The 17,558-nt window shown below is 40.5% G+C and overlaps 1 protein-coding gene and 1 long non-coding RNA gene across 5 annotated transcripts; one reads left to right on the top strand and one right to left on the bottom strand.

Annotated features, from left to right (window-relative positions):
- Positions 1-397: 397 nt before the first annotated feature.
- On the bottom strand, positions 398-5,692 carry TPBG (trophoblast glycoprotein). Of its 3 annotated transcripts, none has more exons than XM_081945853.1 (2): positions 5,553-5,692; positions 398-4,147 (listed from the first exon to the last, which is right to left on the bottom strand). In XM_081945853.1, the coding sequence occupies exon 2, from the start codon at positions 3,929-3,931 to the stop codon at positions 2,747-2,749; it is 1,185 nt and encodes a 394-aa protein (XP_081801979.1). In that variant the 5' UTR covers positions 3,932-4,147; positions 5,553-5,692; the 3' UTR covers positions 398-2,746. The 3 variants fall into 3 exon arrangements, with proteins under 3 accessions (XP_081801979.1, XP_081801980.1, XP_081801981.1); XM_081945854.1 differs by lacking the exon at positions 5,553-5,692 and adding an exon at positions 5,379-5,506; XM_081945855.1 differs by lacking the exon at positions 5,553-5,692 and adding an exon at positions 5,234-5,349.
- A 143-nt stretch (positions 5,693-5,835) lies between these two features.
- LOC309388485 lies at positions 5,836-14,510 on the top strand. 2 transcript variants are annotated; one of them, XR_014174789.1, is made up of 4 exons: positions 5,836-5,951; positions 6,430-6,570; positions 10,876-11,086; positions 13,878-14,510. It is a non-coding gene; the product is annotated as an uncharacterized lncRNA (long non-coding RNA). The 2 variants fall into 2 exon arrangements; XR_014174790.1 differs by lacking the exon at positions 13,878-14,510 and having other exon boundaries at positions 10,876-11,480.
- The last annotated feature ends 3,048 nt before the right edge of the window (positions 14,511-17,558 follow it).

The raw sequence follows: 17,558 nt of genomic DNA, 5'->3' as shown, positions 1-17,558 counted from the left end.
AAAATGAAAGACTATTTGATTCAAATTGATTCAAATATAAAGATATTATGTCATACAACGCCATCCAGAACCTTAAGAACCTGATATTTTCCTGTAATATTAATATATGCTAACATTATTCATTTGTTTGGTCGGTACATTTTTCATTGGTCAAATTAAGATTTGCATTGCACAACTGCTTAAGAAAATGCAGTGCACCTCCCAAAACCAGTATTTTCCCCCCATCAATTCAGTTTTCTATTGAAAACACTGAAAAAATGACTTAAACACTAGCATTGTCTCAAAATGCTATTTTTAGTTAGTACCTGCTGTATTTTGTTACTTTACTTTTTAAAGGAGCTTATACCACAATAGAATTATATTACTAACTCTGGTAATATTACAGACTAAGAAATGATTAAAATCAGAAAATTTGTATTTGTGAAATAAAAGCATAATCAGTAGTACAGATTTTATTTCTCTTCATTCCCTCAAAATTGGAACAAATGAATTTGCAAAAAGAGATTTAGCAGAACTTGCAATACCGTAATGGTGTGTGCACATGAGAGTGGAAGCTTCATAAACAGTGGTAGAGTTAAGCTATAAACATTCTGAATAATGTTAATTACTTTATACATACATAGATTTCCATGCCATTGATTTAGTTGGAAATTATTTCCAGACCAATATGGGTAAGATTGCTTATTGCTATAGTAAACTTATTTGTGATTTATTAGACCTAGTACTTCACAAGCAATACCAAGAATGTGATATACAACTTTCCAAAAATTGTTAACAGAAAGTAAAATGTATCTATTTAGAGCTGATATGCAGATTGGCATCACAGTTCATGCATTCCAGTTTTATCAAAGAAGAATGTGTTTAATACACTTCCTGCACTATCACTATGTTCAGACTGAAGGTGACACTATGGTTTGCAAAACATCCTTCCCTATAAATGTGCAAAGATACACATAAAGTCATAGCCATGCACAAGTTAAACCATAAAATATACATTTGCACAGCTGTTATGTTATTCCTTGTGAATATTAGCTCAGGTTTGAAGACTAGACTTGTATAATATTGTCTCCAGTTTGGTGAACAGTTATGTCAGCCTCCCCCCTTGAGGTCTGAAGATGTACAACCTCTCAACTGAAAACTAAAGCCATGCTGACTTCAACAAAGTTGTTTTATAATCAGACAATATTACTAAGCATACTTATTTGGGAGTAAGCCACTCCACAGGACTACGGCTTAATACTATCATTATGTTAGTTTTCTAAAAGTATGTGCATCTAGATCCATGGTTTAATTATTGCAGCTTAAGATACATTAGGTATAATTTAGTCCAATTAAACACTTGGAATTCTACTCCTTTTCCAGAGATGGGTTGTCATTGAAACTCATGCTACATTATGGTTGGGTTCATGTGTTCATCATCAAGCCACCATTGGTTTAATCATAGTTTGTTGAATAAATCACAATTTACTGGGTTTACATAAGGTGAGAACAATGAAACAATCCATATTTTAATTCAACGAAATATGCATTTTCAGTTTAAGATTGATCACGTGCATCTGGGAGTAATTCCCATCCAGTTGCCAAAAGTAATGTTTGCATAGATTTAAAAAAAAAAAAAGTACAACTGCCCATTATTCAGCAGTAAGATCCTGCTCCCAATTGCTTCAAAAATCAGTGTCCTTTAATCCTTTCTCTATCCACTTAAGAGTTGTTGTACAACCACTCCTAGGTCACAACACTGTGTAAAATGAGATTGCATAATAAGAGAAATGATAGTTCACATGCAGTTTAACAAAAAAAAGTGCAAATTATTGTTAACTTTGCATTTTTCTAGTCCGTCTAAAATTAAACTACATTGATGACATTCTTCCAAACAAATCTTTTTTTTTTTTTTTTAAAGGATGTCCTTTCATATTTTGCACAATTTTTAATCAAAAAGGAAAGAATATCATTCTGGGGGCTTACTTTCCTTATTATAAGAAGATAGCCTACTGTAGCAAAACAGAAACATTTATTGACTTGTTTAACAGTGCAAACTCACTTCATATGCAATTTATGTTAGAACTGCTTCAAAAACACAAGTTTTCACATGAATTGCAAATGCTTGTATTTTTTACCAAAAGCAAAACCAGACAAGTGGTTTGTACAAACAACCAAGGAAAGAGCAAGCGTGCAAATAACCAATTTACTTGTCTAAGGGATATGATTTTACTTGGGCTAAGGGTTTTCCCTTTTTGCACGCTTGCTGTTTACTTGCTTGTCTCTACATGCCCCTTTTCTAAATATGTATGGTATCTATCAATCTTTTCACAATTATGAGGCACAAAAACAACCTTCCAGCAATCGGTAAAACGTTTCTCTCTCAAAAAAAGTTGAGGCAGTCTTTGCTGAATGGTACTTTTTAATATATGCTCACTCTTTGAAAATATCAAGAGGGAGAAACAAAGAGGGAACATTCCTTATCTGTTTAGATGCTAAGAAATATCCAACCACAAGCTGGCAGCGAGTTGCAAAGGAAAGAGGCTGGAAAGTAGCAATGGCACAGGCTGCCTAATACCATGCACCACATTCATAATAACAATAATGTGAACGTTGTGCAGGGAAACATAATTCTCTGCACAAGTGAAGTCTCTGGTGTCTAGGTGAAAAGCGGAGTGGAAGCAGGTAGGGGGATAAGGGAAAGAATTAAAGTCTACATTTCATGCAGGGCTATTATGCATCAGGCCCATTTCGCCATAGTACTTCTTCAGACATCTGAGTTGGAGTGCTGGGTTGTTAGCCTGGGATCTGTGTTGATCTCGTACCTGTAGTGATAGCCCTCCATGTGGTCTCTACAGGCATCCCTGATGTTATACATCCACTTTTTGATCCCCTTTCGGTTCAAATACAAAACGAGGAGGAAAATGGCACCAATGAGGGCCAAGACTATCCCGAGGAAGACGTAAGAAGTCTGCAAAGGGGTCTGGTCGTCGATCAGAAGGGGGCAGTCGAGTTGGGACACATTGATGCTCACCAAGGAGCGTTCTTGCAACTCCTGGGGGTAGGAGCACTCGAGGGACTCTTTGGCCTCAACCTGCTTGCTCTCCTTCAGCCAGTTCACCAAGTCCTCGATGTGGCAGTCGCAAACCCAGGGGTTGCCGCTGAGATTGAGGGACAGCAAAGGGAGGCCTTGGAGCTGCTGGAGGGTGTCATTCCTCAGGGTCTGGAAACCGTTGCTGCCGAGATTGAAGGTGTGCAGCTGTTGGAGGCTCTCCAAGAACACATTACGCAAACTCACCAGGGAGTTGTTATGCATGTCCAGGTGCTCCAGTCTGGGCAGTGCGGAGAACATCCTGGCCGGCAGATAAATCAAATTGTTATCCGAGAGGTCCAAGCGCTTCAAGTTGAGGAGCGTGCCCGTCTGGAGCAGCTCAGACACCAGGAGCACAAAACTGTTGTTGTAGAGGGAGCTGCTCAGGTCCAGTTCTTCCAAGCGGCTGCTGGTATTGCCCAGGGCCATGGGGCTGAGCCAAGTGAGCAAATTGTCGCTGAGGTCCAACTGCTTTAGGTGGGTCAGCCCAGCAAAAGTCTCTGCGCCCACCCAGCTCAGCTGGTTTCCCTTCAGGTCGAGGATGGTGAGCTCCGACAGGGAGGCGGAGAGGAAGGAGGCAGAAGAGAGGTTACTGATGCAGTTATGGGTGAGGAAGAGGCCCTGCACGAGAGGCGGCAGCTCAGACGGCACCTCCGTCAAGTTCTCATTGATGCACTTCACTGTTCGGGCTGTCTCGGAGCACTCACATAGCGCAGGGCAAGCGAGGATTTGCGGTTGTGGCTGCTGAGCCCAAACCCAGCCTGAAAGGACCAGCAGGAGTAACAGCTCCAGCCCCCCAGCTCCTCGCCTCTCCCCACTTAGCGCAGGGGATGCACAGCTCCAAAGAGAGCACCCCAGCATCACCACCTCTTGTCAGGGACTGTTCTCCTGCGGTGCTCCCTGGGCTGTCTCCGTCTCCAAAGGGTCCTTGGCTCCAGCCCTCCGAAAGCAATCTTCTTGGGTCAAGCAGAAAGGCAGAGAAAGGAAGCCCGGAGAGAAGGTGCAATTCTCACATGCAACCAGGCTGGGACTCCACAGCCCTAGGAAGGGACCAGTTCTCTTTCACGTCCTGCCACCCTTGAAAAAAAAAGCAGAAAAAAATGGGAGAAGGAGGAGGAGGAGGAGGAGAGGAGTTTGAACCAAGCTGGGATGAGGAAGAGATCATGGTTTCTTCCCAGACTCTGCCTTCCTGGATGCTGCCCGTGCACTCCTGCTTCTCAAGATCATTTCTCCCCTACCCAAGTGCCACCACCCTTGAGCCAAACCACAAAACAGCCTGGGGAAAGAGAAGTCCTTGGATTCCTCTTGATATGTTACAGCCAGTTTTACCAACCTGCCTGTGTCTGAAAGTCCCCCCCACCCTTGGGCAACCTTACCCAGTGGGGTTTAATAGCAATGTCTCATCACCCTGAGCAGCAGGGGAGAATGGCCATTGTAGTCCAAATACCCGAGGGCGTCTGTTTGGGCTAAGCTCGTTTATTAGATTTAATAGTAATAGATTCCTTTTCTCCCTTTGCTCAGGAGCTCCCATGTCTACAATACTTCCTCTTCCAATCCACTTCCCCAACAATCTTGTGAGGTAGGCCAGGTTCAGAGTGGCAGGGACTGGCCAAGAGCCGCCCCACGAGCTTCTCCTGGCTAAGAATGCCCTTGAACCTGCGTCCTCTTACCCTAACTACTACACACGTTCTTTCCTTTCAAACGTTCTACGGATACAAAAACATGTCGGTATGAATTGCTGCTACTGGATAAAACGCTGGGATTTCCACCCCCCCGCAGGTATCCTTTCGGAGGACTGGAAACGCAGCATTGGGCTCAGAGGAGTCGCTACGGGGACAGCAAGTTATTGCGGTTCTAGTCCCTACGGAGGCCATGCTGAAAAGCAGAGCCTTAATCCGCGCTCGCTTTTTGCAGTTACCAAGATTCGTGGCTTTTGTTCAACCCCGCTCCAAAACCTAAGAAAGTTGTTGGAGAAAATGTGCAACTTTTTCGCAAGTCCCCTCCGTTGCCCCAAACCGAAAGTTGTCGCGTTCGTTTTTCATCCCCCCCGCTCCCCTTCCAACTTTTCCCAACAAATAATTCCCCGCCACACCCTAAAAAACAACCTCCACGTTTCCGAAGCAACTACCTCACCCCCCCACCCCCCCCATGTCCTACGGCTACCTCCCATCCTAGAGGCAGACGAAGCCCGCGAGCTCCGGGGCTGCCCGTTGCCAGGGAAAGATGCGCGGGGGTCGAACCGTCGGGGGCAGACATCCCTCCCCCCCGCACCTTCGGGTGGGGCGTAAGCGGGGAAGGATGATTCAACCTGGGAGTTGACGGGAGACCGGACTCGTCCCTCTGCCTTCTGGGCCGGGAGGGCGAGGGCGCTGAGGAGAGGCTTGAGCTTGCGTAGCTCAGCCGAGGAAAGGGGTGGAATGCGAGAAGGGTCCATCGTCCCGGACCGCGCCGCACTCGCCCAGCCCCGCCGGCATTAGCTTACCTGTTTCGCGCCTGGGCTTGAGCTCCGCCAGTCCCGCGCAAACTCCCGGGCCGAGTGGGAACTGCATGGCGCAGGGAGCAACTTTCCCTGCACCCCCCCGCCCTCCCGGCTTGCCTAGACCAGCCTCCACTTTAGGAGAAGCCAATGGCAGGCGCGGCCTCCGGGAGGCAGCCCGGCTCCGCGCACCACGCCCTCGGTGGCAGCGGGCGGGGCTCTTCTCGCCTCCCCGCTCGGTTTACTTTGCAAAGAGGCGGCGGCAGGTGGGACTGGTTGGCGTCCCCCTCCCCCCCCACCGGTGGCGCCGCGTTTTCGCCGCTATTATGTCCGACTGCCGAAAGATCGCGGACTAGAAGAACCCCCAGCGGAAGCTGGCGGAAAGCCCTCTGCACGATCTCAGAGGTACTCGTTATGTGTACTCGCGGCGGCTCAACTCTGGCATCTAAAAGGGCAATTGTGTGTTGAGTTCAGTGCTGCGCTCAGCGTGCTCACAACAAGGCACAACGGCAACGCCCTTCCCTCTCTCTTCCCAGCGGTCCTTCTGTGGTAGGTTAAGTTGGCCAAAAGATAACTGAGCATCTGATTCAGAGAGGCACCCAGCCAGCTGTGGTACCCAGGATGCTACTGCCATAATAGGCTGGGCGCTATCCCAAGGTGGGCGAATTTAGTCCTGCTTGAAGCAACATCCTGGCTGGTACTGTCATGCTTTGTAGCCACAACTTTTGGTAGAGCCTTTTAAACCCTACTGAGAAGTCTAACTCTGACCAGGGAAGTTTTCTGAGGTGGTGAAGATATCGGACTGATTGAAGACATAAGGCAATGAATGATGCTTGGTTAGATGTTGTACTGATTTCACAGCTCTTGCTCTTTTTTTATCTAGGGGAAAATGGAAGGAGGAGCTGTTTAAACAAAACAAAAGCAGAGCATCCCTGTACCCTGCGGCTGTTGCACCTTAAACTTTACACATAAGAGCAGATTTCCCCTGCGCCAGAAGCCTGAAGAATTTCTACAAGATCCAGAGGTGTGAAAGATAAGGTTAAGCTGTAATTGTGGCACCAGTTCTTCCTGTTTCCTGAAGGACAGAAACTGGTATTTGCTACTAACCTCAGCCAATATCAGAAGACAAGTTTTATGCATGCCTGAGATGATTATAATGCCTGTGTCAGCTCAGGACCAAGTGACCCTTCTGATGAGAAATGGTTTCTGTGACTCCTTTTCCATTCTTTTGACCATGTTTAAAAAAAAAACCAATTTACTGTCTTATTTCACAATTTTGCATTCATGACTGACTTTCCACATTAGAAGATGAGTTTACACAAATGGATCTGATTGTTTGTCACAAAAGAGATCCAACCCTGTGTAAAGATATAATTGAAGAAACCTTATTCCTGGTTCATACAAGGGAAGAGAGTAAGATTTTTAAAGGACATTTAAAAAGAAAGAAAAAAAATATCAGTTTCTCTTGAAATATTGATGTCTCAGAAACGAGATGGGGTCACTTGAGGTAATATTCAAAGTAATAGTTCTGATCAGCCATTTTCATACCTACCATTTGGACATAGATACGTATTCTGTCACATATAAAAAAAAGATTGGGTATTTTAAATCAATGTCTGAGATCTGCAGATGCTGATAGAGGGTAATATACGTTTTGGCCCCTAAGTGAATGAACAATTAATCTGTGACAGGTGTCCTCTGCATCTAAAGACTCATTTGACAGACAGTTGTCCCAAAGGTTGTCTTGCTCTTCAGCTATCTTTAAAAAATGGAAGGAAAAAATGTATATGTTACCAATCTTTTATCATCTGAAAGTCGAATGATAGCCTGGCTATATATGTGGGTATCAGTTGGGTGAGAGTGGGAGATGGGGGACAATGATAAAATGTGTCACAACAGAACTGCTGCCTCAGTGTTGCCTGCAAGTACACAAGTGGTAGAACTTGTGTTGTGCTGTCATGACACACATTTCATCATTTTGACAACATCTTGGCTTGCTGCGGATGTCCCTGGCTATTCAGATGGATCCACAGTGAGTCAGTTATGCTGTTTTATGACAAGGTTAACAAAGCCATTTTTAATGAACATGGCTCTTGCTTTATACTTTGGGGAGTTATCAACTGATTGGTGATTGGTCATTTTACAAAATCCCATTAAGGCTGGGGGGTTTGGGGGAGGGTCGGGGGGGGGCTTGCTCTACTGAGAATTGCCTGTATACTAAAGGCTTTGTGGCTGACACCCGAGTGAGCCACTGAACATTTGCGCTGGCAGATTGGGGGCAATGCCTTTGCGAATACCCTGTTCTTCTCTTTTCGGATCCCATTGGGAGTAATGAAAGCGAAACTGTAAAAAAGGCTACATTTCAGAAAAAGGTAACCAGATGCAGCTCAGAACAGAGATGAAAGGAAAATAAATAAGGACCCATTAGAATGTCTCTGGATAATTTGTTGTACATAACAAGGTTTCTAACCTCCATCTATGGAATCATGGAACTACAACAAAACACTTTCTTTCTTCTGAGTTAGGTATACTAGCTTATTTATTAGATTTCTACACTGCTTTTCCTCCAGAGCTTACAGTGGTGCATAGAATACTCATTCCTCTGTCCACCTGCCTACCTAATATTGTTCAATAAATCTCCATACTTAAACTGGGTGTCCTGTATTCTAAACCAACACCTTAACCACCATGCCACTAGTTCCTTGCAGTTGGCTAGAATTGGTTTATTATTGGACATGTAGGTTATCTCAGTATATGTGAAGTAAAGAAATTACGGAGGGCAGAAATGTAGTCTACGGTAGTAAAAAAACCAGGTAGTAAAAATATCTAGTACTGTATCACCTTTTAACAAATTTTATTAAAAGTTGTATGTTTTCATGAGCTGCAGATCACTGTATTAGATGCATAGAGTAGCTAGACTGATGAAGGACTTAAATGGGGTGAAATGGGAGAGAGGGAGGAAGGTAGGTTAATTATGTACTTCACGTTATATATGAGACATTGCAAGTACATGTACTATATCAGTTAACAATTACAATGAGTTAAAAACTCGCTGTGTTTCTTGGGAATCTTCCAATATTTATGGGATTGGAGAAAAAGATTCATTATTTGAATTGTGATTTGCTTAATATATATAAGGTATTGCCCATGTATTGGAATCTTATTCGGTATCCTCATGAAAGAGGATATTTTTGCGATGTTTTGTTTGTCACAAATAGTCACAATATTTTTAGAGAGTTTCTAGAAACAGCTAAATCAATCAAATGAAGGTTCGTTCTCTGAGCTTGTGGGTTGGTTTCTGAATGTTTCGTTAGCAGGGTAGGTAACATCTTCAACAGAGTTTAGGCGATGCCAGTGTCAGTATTCTTCTTTTTATAGGGGCTTCAGGTGTGGTTGTGTCAAGTGAGGGTCTAGTGATCGATCAAGAGTGAGTCATCAGTGAGTCTTGTGATGGCTCTTGTAATGAGATTACATCAGGTCAGGGTCATTGGGAGGTGAACGGGTAGGGGTGGGATTGTGGGGTTGGTGCTGTCTCTGGTTGGCTGTGCGGTTGATTTGGATTTTGAGGAGTTTATAGGCTGGTTTTAGGGCAACGTGTCTGTTGATGGAATCACTAGTGGAGTGCCAAACTTTGTTGAACTCATGCGCGTGGCAGGTGGTAGCGCGGCCGATTTGTGTTGCTCCAATTGAATTGGTGCGGTTTGGTGTCGGTGTGAGTAGAGATTAAGGATTTGGTATCATGGTATTTGACTGCCAGCCGGTATTCGTGGATTCTGGTTTTTAATTGATGTGATGTTTGTCCCATGTAGAAATGGTTGCAATGGTTAAAGTTGATTGCATTCTTTCATCCCTCTGTATTTTGTCTTTGGTTCTGGATAGTTCCTGGCGCAGTGTGGCTGTGGATTTGTGGGTTATTGCCATTCCTAGGGGTTGGAGGATTCTGGCTGTCATTTCCGACACCCCTTTTGTGTATGTCGCAAATGACAGCCAGAATCTTCCAACCCCTTGGAATTACATTGATTACATGGTTTCTTTCATCCTTCTGTATCTTGTCTTTGGTTCTGGATAATCGCTTCTGGATAATTCCACACTCCAGTGAAGATGTTACCTAGCCTGGTAGTGAAACGTTAGGAAACCAACCCACAAACTCGGAGAATGAACTTCCACCCTCACAGATATAGTCTCAAACAAAAGTTTTTGAATGAGTCCATTATTATTTTTTATTTTTTTTAAAATAGTGATGCTTGGAAGCGGACATTCCAAAGATCTGTTTCAAATCTTGGTGCTGCTTTCCTAGGTTCCATGGAGTGACAAAGGGTTTTGTCAGCTATTTGGAAAGGCTGCAGGACCAGCTCCAATAATGCATGAGAGCATTAATCTCCCCTGCTAGCTTCTACAAGGCAGCCTTTTGCAATCGTTTCATAATATTAAAGTGCCAGTTTTCTTTAACTCCATTTTGGATCTGTCTTTTTCAAAGACTAGGTCTTAAAATACATTGTTCTTCTTGGCAGTAGGGCTGGTGGCAGTGGGGTGAATCTTGTTTTGTATCCTGTTTTTTTGCCATAGTGATTGTTTGCGATAAGGGGGTTGTGCTTTTTTAAATTAGGGATTAACTTGAAAACTCAGTGCTGATTATCAGCAAGAAAATATGAAAGCATTCTTGCATAAAAAACTTCAAATTTATCTTTCTCCCAAAATAATCCTGTTGGATAGGAGGGGCAAGGGTAACCTGGGTCTTCCAGATGTTGTTGAATTGCATGGCTCATCTTCTTTCAACTTTATTAACTAAGACTGATGGATTTCAACATCTGTATGTATAAGATTTTATTGGCGATATGTGTTTGAATCTTGTGCTTTGATATGGCCTATAGGCTAATTAATAAAGCTATCATATCATCAATTAAGACTGATGGATTTCAACATTTGGAATGAATATATACCAGTATAGTGGAATATTTCTCTCTCTCTCTCTCTCTCTCTCTTCTCCTCCCTCTCTCCCTCCTAAGCTGAAAGAAATCGCAAGCCATTCCAAGATTTTCTAGCGTTGACATAAAAACTGACTTGAAGTTTTTATACTTGAAAACCAACTTTCAATTAATTATTATTTAACACCTTAAAAGAGTGTACGCATTGCAGATGTTTTTTTTTTAATTCACACTAAAGTTTGGAAAAGACATTGTCTGGATTCTTAAATAAGTGAGCAAATACCCTCAGTGTTTCAGAAAATGGCTCAACGTAGAAGCCTCTTTGATCTCTACGGTCCTGCCTTATTAGTGCTACTTTGCTCTTTACTTGGAACAAATGAGCTCTTTGTTCTTTCTTTATCCAGGAGAAAATGTATGAATATAAGTTTACAACTGATGATCTCTACTCCTCTAATATGCTGCTGATTTTTAACCAGTGTCATATTGTCAACCAAGCAAGAGCCAGCAAGATTAACTAAGCTGAAGATCCACAAGTCAAGCCAGTATTGCACTGAGACTTTTGGGGCAGGAAAAAACCTGTGTGAAAAGATCTGGGGAAGCCACTGCTTTGCATGGGTGAGGGCTGCATTTGACTTTGGCCTTATTACTTCATATTCTCTTAGCAAAAGAGAGGCTCTGAGATGCCTCCAAAAATCTGAGAAGTGATGCCATTTCAAAAAAACACTTATTTTGCCTTAGACAAACAAATGGAAGACAAATGGTTGATGGGTGGCTATAGAATTTGGGGGGGGGGGGGAGGGATAGAAACACAGAGGAGAAGAGCAGAAAAGTTTCATGCAGATGTTCTAGCACAATGATGGCTAACCTTTTCTGGACCGAGTGCCCAAAGCACCATGAATGTGCACATGTCTCCCTGCATGTGCCCCCTGCATGCAGCCGAACCCTGCACATGTGCGGCGGAGACCCGACAACCAGCGGGCTGGCAGGAGGCGCATGCATGGCAGAGCTGAACTGGGGCGCCAGCTCACATGCCCACAGAGAGAGCGCTGTGTGCCACCTGTGGAGAGGCATGTCATAGGTTCGCCATCACGGTTCTAGGCTCTATCCTGGAAAGGTTAAGTAAAATTGGGTGAGACTGTTTACTAGATCTTTTAGTTTTCTATCTTTCTTGTGTAGTTCAGACATCAGCCACTTCTTGGATGCCTATAGCCAAGATAAAAAAAAATGACAGAAAATGTGCAGAATACCCAAATGACAGAATGAAAGTAGAGTATGGGACTAAGGACACAGTTGCTACTCCTATCTTTTAATTTAACTATTAAGTTTAAATAATGGGTTTAATTTTCAGTCATCTATCCAAAATGGGATGGGAAGGGGATTAATTCAATCACAATGGCATATTCTGTGTTGTTATCCAACAATATACATTCTATTATTGCTTGCAAAACTGATGGAGGAGAAAGAAAATTTAGAACTTCTGGTCAAGAGTGTATTTTAGGAAGCACAGCAAGATGCAATCATGAAGGTATAAGGGTAATGAAATTATGATGCTGTGGAAAAAGAAAATAAGAATATTTTTCTGCCTAATAGAAGCCATGCTCCTTCAGAGGACCTGAATAGTTGGAGATTCAGGTCAGACAAAATGAAATTCTTTGTACAGCACACTGCTAAAATGGGAATTTTAGTAACATGTCAGAAGAGTTTGACTAGATTCGTTCATTGCACTAATTCATTTTCTTTAATAAACCCCAAGGCTGGGATCATTCAATAAACTATAGCAGACCCAAACATATCTGATTTTCAACAACTTTAAGTGCGAATCAGATAGGTTGAAGAAGATGCAAGTAAAGATAACTATTAATCTAGAATAATGTATTCTATTGATATCATTAAAAGCAGCATTATTACCGTTGGATAAAACCACATGATGGTGCATCGTACCAATGCCCCGTTTGTAGGCTTTCAAAAGGTGTTGAATTAACTATTAATTATTGAACTCAATGGAATTTTGATCTGATCCCATAGGTGCTTCTTACAACTTGTAATGAAATTGTAGGGTTTTTGGTAAGTAGAAAAAGAAGTGTCGTCAAAATGTAATGAGAACACTGCCCTGAGAGTTCTTTCTATCTTGAAAGACAAATTCTGTTAAAAATAAATGAATGTCCCCCCCCCCCCTAGAATAGTATTCGGTTCCTAACCCCTCCCTCTTTTTCTTTTTATTACATAAAAGAACTATACCGCAATTTGGTTCTGAAATTCTTTCAATTGACCAAAAAGCAGAAGAAGAAAAGAAATTCAGAATTTTTTTAAAAAATTAAATTAATTGTATTATTCAAAACAACAAGAATTCTCTGGTACTTAATGTAAAAGAACTGAAAAATAGAAATAATAGTTGAGTTAAAAAGCAACAAATCATTTAGCCTCCCTCCCCCCAATAATTTGATTAAAGCAAAAAGGTTTATTTTCTGATAATTTATCTGTGCCCAGAGGCTATACTGGCTTGAACCTGGTTAGGAATCCAACTTATCTTAAGGAAGAATTTACCTTTTTAAATTTTTTTTTACATTTGCTCATCCTTTGTCTGATATGTGTGCTATGATCTGATACTAAACACTTTTATTAATGAACAATTTTATGAAAGTGAAATGTTCATAATCTGTTCACTTTCTACATTTTCTTTCCTGTTGACTTCCATATTTAGAATCCCTGCTTGTGAAAATATATCTGGAATCTAAGGCAATACACGATTTTATAAAAGTGATCTCTAATAAACTGGTTAATCTTGATGCAGTTGCAAGGTTTTGTTTAAAAAACCCGCATCCACTAAGATCTGATTACACTGGAGACCTGTTGGATTGTGTAGTAATAAAGACACTTCTGACATCAATCGGTTAGGTTCCTGTGATTTGATGCAGAATGAGTGGCTCATCTATTTGCCATGCAGCTTTTATAAGGGAAAGAAATATCAGTTTGCCTTGGAATAAAAATCCTCCTCAGTGCAGGCTGACAACAAGAAAAAGCTGACAGATGCAAAATTAGCTTCCCAATAGAAAAAGATACTGTGGAATATTGTGATCAGTCCATTTCTAGGACAGAGTAATTTTTAATTGGCCGTTCTTCTCCGATGTCAGTGCAAACTATAATTCATGAAGAGCTTCAGTTCCATAGCCTGTTTTTCAACTGATATAAAGGTTTTATTTGGAATGGCAGACTATATCAATTAATTGAATGGTGACCAAAGTCAAGTCAAAATCAGATATAATTCATAAGACTGTTAGGGTCTTACTGTATCAATCTTTATTGTTGAATTCAGCCACATTTCTGCAAAAGGATACCATATTATTTGTACAAATTCCTGTTCTGGTTGAATTGTTTTTTTTAAAGTTTTAATATCATTTTTCCCTAGAAAGAAAGCAACATCATAGCATTATCTTTTTCCTGGGCACACAAATTTTACTCCTCTCCTCTTCCAGCAGACAGCTGGAATTTGACCTAGTTGAACAAAAGTGCTACAAAGAGGTAATAATTCAGTCTAAAAAAAAGAATACTGGCCAATTGATCAAAAAGGTGTACTGTGATTAGACCAGCTTTCTCCAACCTACTGCCTACAGTGCCCTCATCCTCTGTCAGCATGGGATATTGGCTTGAAATGATGGTTATTATTCATCCCACTTAATAGAACATCACCTTGGGAAAGATGAATGAAAGAAAGAGAACATATACCATGGCCAAAAGGATCAAACAGCTTCACTATTTTAGCTTGTTAAATATACATATATAGAGAATTGAACCACAATACTGTAAGCTGCTGAATCCCTTCAGCGTAATATTTTTCAGTAATGAATATGAAGCTTTGTTATATGGAAAGTAGAGGAACTTTTCTCAGAGAATGTAGATTTTGCATTTGCCTTGCGCTCTGTCTGCAGTATTTTAATACTAATAAATGAAATTTGTCCACCGCTTTCAGCTTACAATCACATTAATAAATATGATAAGGTCTATAGATTTGATTGGATAAATGTGGCAAAATGTTACTGGCATAGTTTATAATAAATAGGTACGAGCAAACATTTTCTACTGTATATAGTTTGGCTATTTCACAAAAAGAAAAAATGCACAAGCATGCCACTAACAATAACGGTAAGAGTCTATTGTCTGGATGGCCCATTTTTTCATTTTATACACACTACACTGGTGTGAATCATAAAATCATTATGATTCCAGGTTCAGAATGTTCTTGTCTTGGAATTTGTTTGCGGCATTATATTTAGAGATTGCTGTAGCTCTGGATCTACCAAAGAAAGAGAGTTACTTTTAGTAGATATTTTCAACAATTCAGCAAAAAATGCATATGTGATAATAACATTGAAGCTTCACCCTCAATACTGGAAATTGGAAAATAAGGTATCTCAATGGTGACATCTTGTGGCTAAAATAATACACAGATGCTCAAACACTTGTAGAGTATTACTGCTGTATTAACAGTACTACTATTATCTGACAAATGGATTAATGACAGTTCTTAATATCACAAGAATGTAAATCCATTTATCAAAATCAATCATACTAACTAAAATCCCATTTAACTCAACATAACACAAGGTAACATTGTTTAGGTAGTCCTTGACTTATGACCATTTATTTAACAATGGTTCTAAATTACAATGGCCATGAAAAAGTGACTTGCCAGCCATCCTCAGGGTTACAACCGTTGCACCACCTCTGCAGTCATGTGATCAGTTTGGGTGCTTGGCAATTGGCTGGCATTTGTAAAACTCTATGAAGTGGTATATGAAGCACTATTGTTATTGCTAAGTCCTGTCTTTATTTGAAGGTTTTGTTCTACTGGCCTTTGTGGACAGTTCTCCATGTGATATTGTATGCTGCATCTTCTCTGATGTTCTTAAAAAGATGGACTACAGTCCTACAGTCCTTTTACTTTGTCCTCCAATAAGAAGACAAGCGTAGCATTTGCAATAGAAGTAACTAGTTTACTCTTCTAGTTTGGAAACTTAGCACTAATTTGGTAAATTACCAGATCTGGTCAATAGATGTCAATTTTGGGGGGAAAGATTTGAGTTGTCCTGTTCCTCCCACTGCTAAAGGTCCTCACAAAACTCTTTTTGTTTGCTTTCTTGTTTTGGTCCCAAAATTCCAGCTGCCTATACTTTTTCTAAAGAGTGTTGGCTAAAACTGAAATGTATGAAGTCAGCTCTATTTCGGTTATGAAAACAAAGACATCTCTGAATATTTTTTCTGTTAGGTCAGCCATCCTTCTAACTGTGCTGGGACTACAATACACAAATTGTGCACGATGACTGCACATTCTGGGATGTGTTTAGTGTCTTCTTCACAGTTATGTTGTCCCTCCTGCTGTTACATTCTGTGAGGCAGGGTTATATTTCTGGAGATTTTGCCATTTTCAGTCCCAATTAAGCAAAGTCCACAGTCCCTTTTGCAGTGCTCACCGCATTCATGCAAGGAAACCATGAAAAAGCTAGCAAAGCTTAGTGCTGAAAGGATAAATCATATACAGGTAATTCCCGACTTACAAGTGAGTCTAAAATTTCTGTTGCTAAGAAAGACAATTGTTAAATGAAATTTTCCCCGTTTTACAATCTTTTTGCATAGTTGTCATGTGAATCACTGCAGTTGTTAAGTTAGTAACAGAACAATTAAGTAGGAGAATGGCTTGCCTTCATAACTGTGGTTGCTTTATCACTAGGTTTTTTAAAGAAGAGATTGGATAACCAATCTCATTGTCTGAAATAGTATATTGAACGGGGTTGGATTAGAAGACTTCCAAGCTCCCTTCAACTATTATTCTATTATTCTGTAACCTTTTCCATTGTCTTTGCTTATCAGAAGATGATAAAATGTGATCACATGACCCTGGGACACTGCAACCATCATAAATATGAGTCAGTTGCCAAGCATCTGAATTTTGATCAAGTGACTATGGGGATGCTGCAATGGTTGTGTGAAGAATGATCATAAATCCCCTTTTTCAATGCTGTTATAACTTTGGTCACTACACAAACTGTTATAAGTCAAGGACTGCCTGTAGTTGAATCATTTTACACTTTCCGCTGCATGGTATATCAAAAGCTGAACAATGAAGTGATCTTGTACAATATATGTCTATTGGCCCTGAAACCCTGGCTGTATTCACATCATATCCTTAGCCCTGATAAATTTATCTGTAGTTTAATTCTAGCCCAACCTTCTGGGTCACATGAACAGCTGATCTATAAATTAACCGTATGAGCTGGGTTCATAGAGCAAAAAATAAAATGGGGTTGCTCAATTTGGGCATGTATATTATGTAAACATAATTTCTGCTCTATCAATGAACTGGCTAATGGAGCCAAACAAATTGTACTGTACTGTGTTCTGTGATAATGGGGATTTCAATCTGATAGTGTTATATCACCTTGACATAGATAATTATGGATATTAATTTTATGTTTCAAATTGCTTTCAATGAACATTGATACAGACATCTGCAGCATTCAAAGTAAGCACAATATTAAAAGAGGGTGTGGCTGAGTGTTGTAAAACATAATCACAAAGCCTTTCCTCCCTTAAGTTATATTCGTAATGTCATCAATAAAAATAAGAAAACAGCTTAGCTTATATGATTAGTCTCTATTTCTGTAAACTTTAATGGAATAGGAGTACATTTTAAATTTCTTATTAAATCATATAGGGCAAAAACTCTTTTCTACACAAAGAGACTCAAAACTCTTCACAACAAAAACATTGTCCTACAAAGTGTTATTTATCTTAGGATGCTGAATTCTGTTCTTATTATTTTTGTAAACAATATAATGCAAGTTCTTTTTTTGCAGGGCAAACTGTTAGGTTTGCAATTCTTACCCTGAATTTTCTGATGGCATATTTTTGATTATGACATTACTTGAATTTCCCAAGTTTGGATTATATATGAGATGATTTCTTCATCTTGGACAGTTTGTTTTCAATAGCCCACACACTCTTGACAATAATAACTTAGCTGAATGTTTTGAAGAATGCTCATATAATTTTGTTTTAAAGCTAAATTGCATATTTCATGTTTTTCACTGCC

This window comes from Natrix helvetica (assembly GCF_964273705.1).
Source record: "Natrix helvetica genome assembly, chromosome: 2".
Taxonomy (NCBI): domain Eukaryota; kingdom Metazoa; phylum Chordata; class Lepidosauria; order Squamata; family Natricidae; genus Natrix; species Natrix helvetica.
Note: the sequence above shows the minus strand (reverse complement) of the source record. Positions and strands in the feature narration are given on the sequence as shown.

What these genes read in the sequence shown, in the direction of transcription:
- TPBG (XM_081945853.1), bottom strand. Translation starts at nt 3,931, where the DNA reads ATGCTGGGGTGCTCTCTTTGGAGCTGTGCATCCCCTGCGCTAAGTGGG.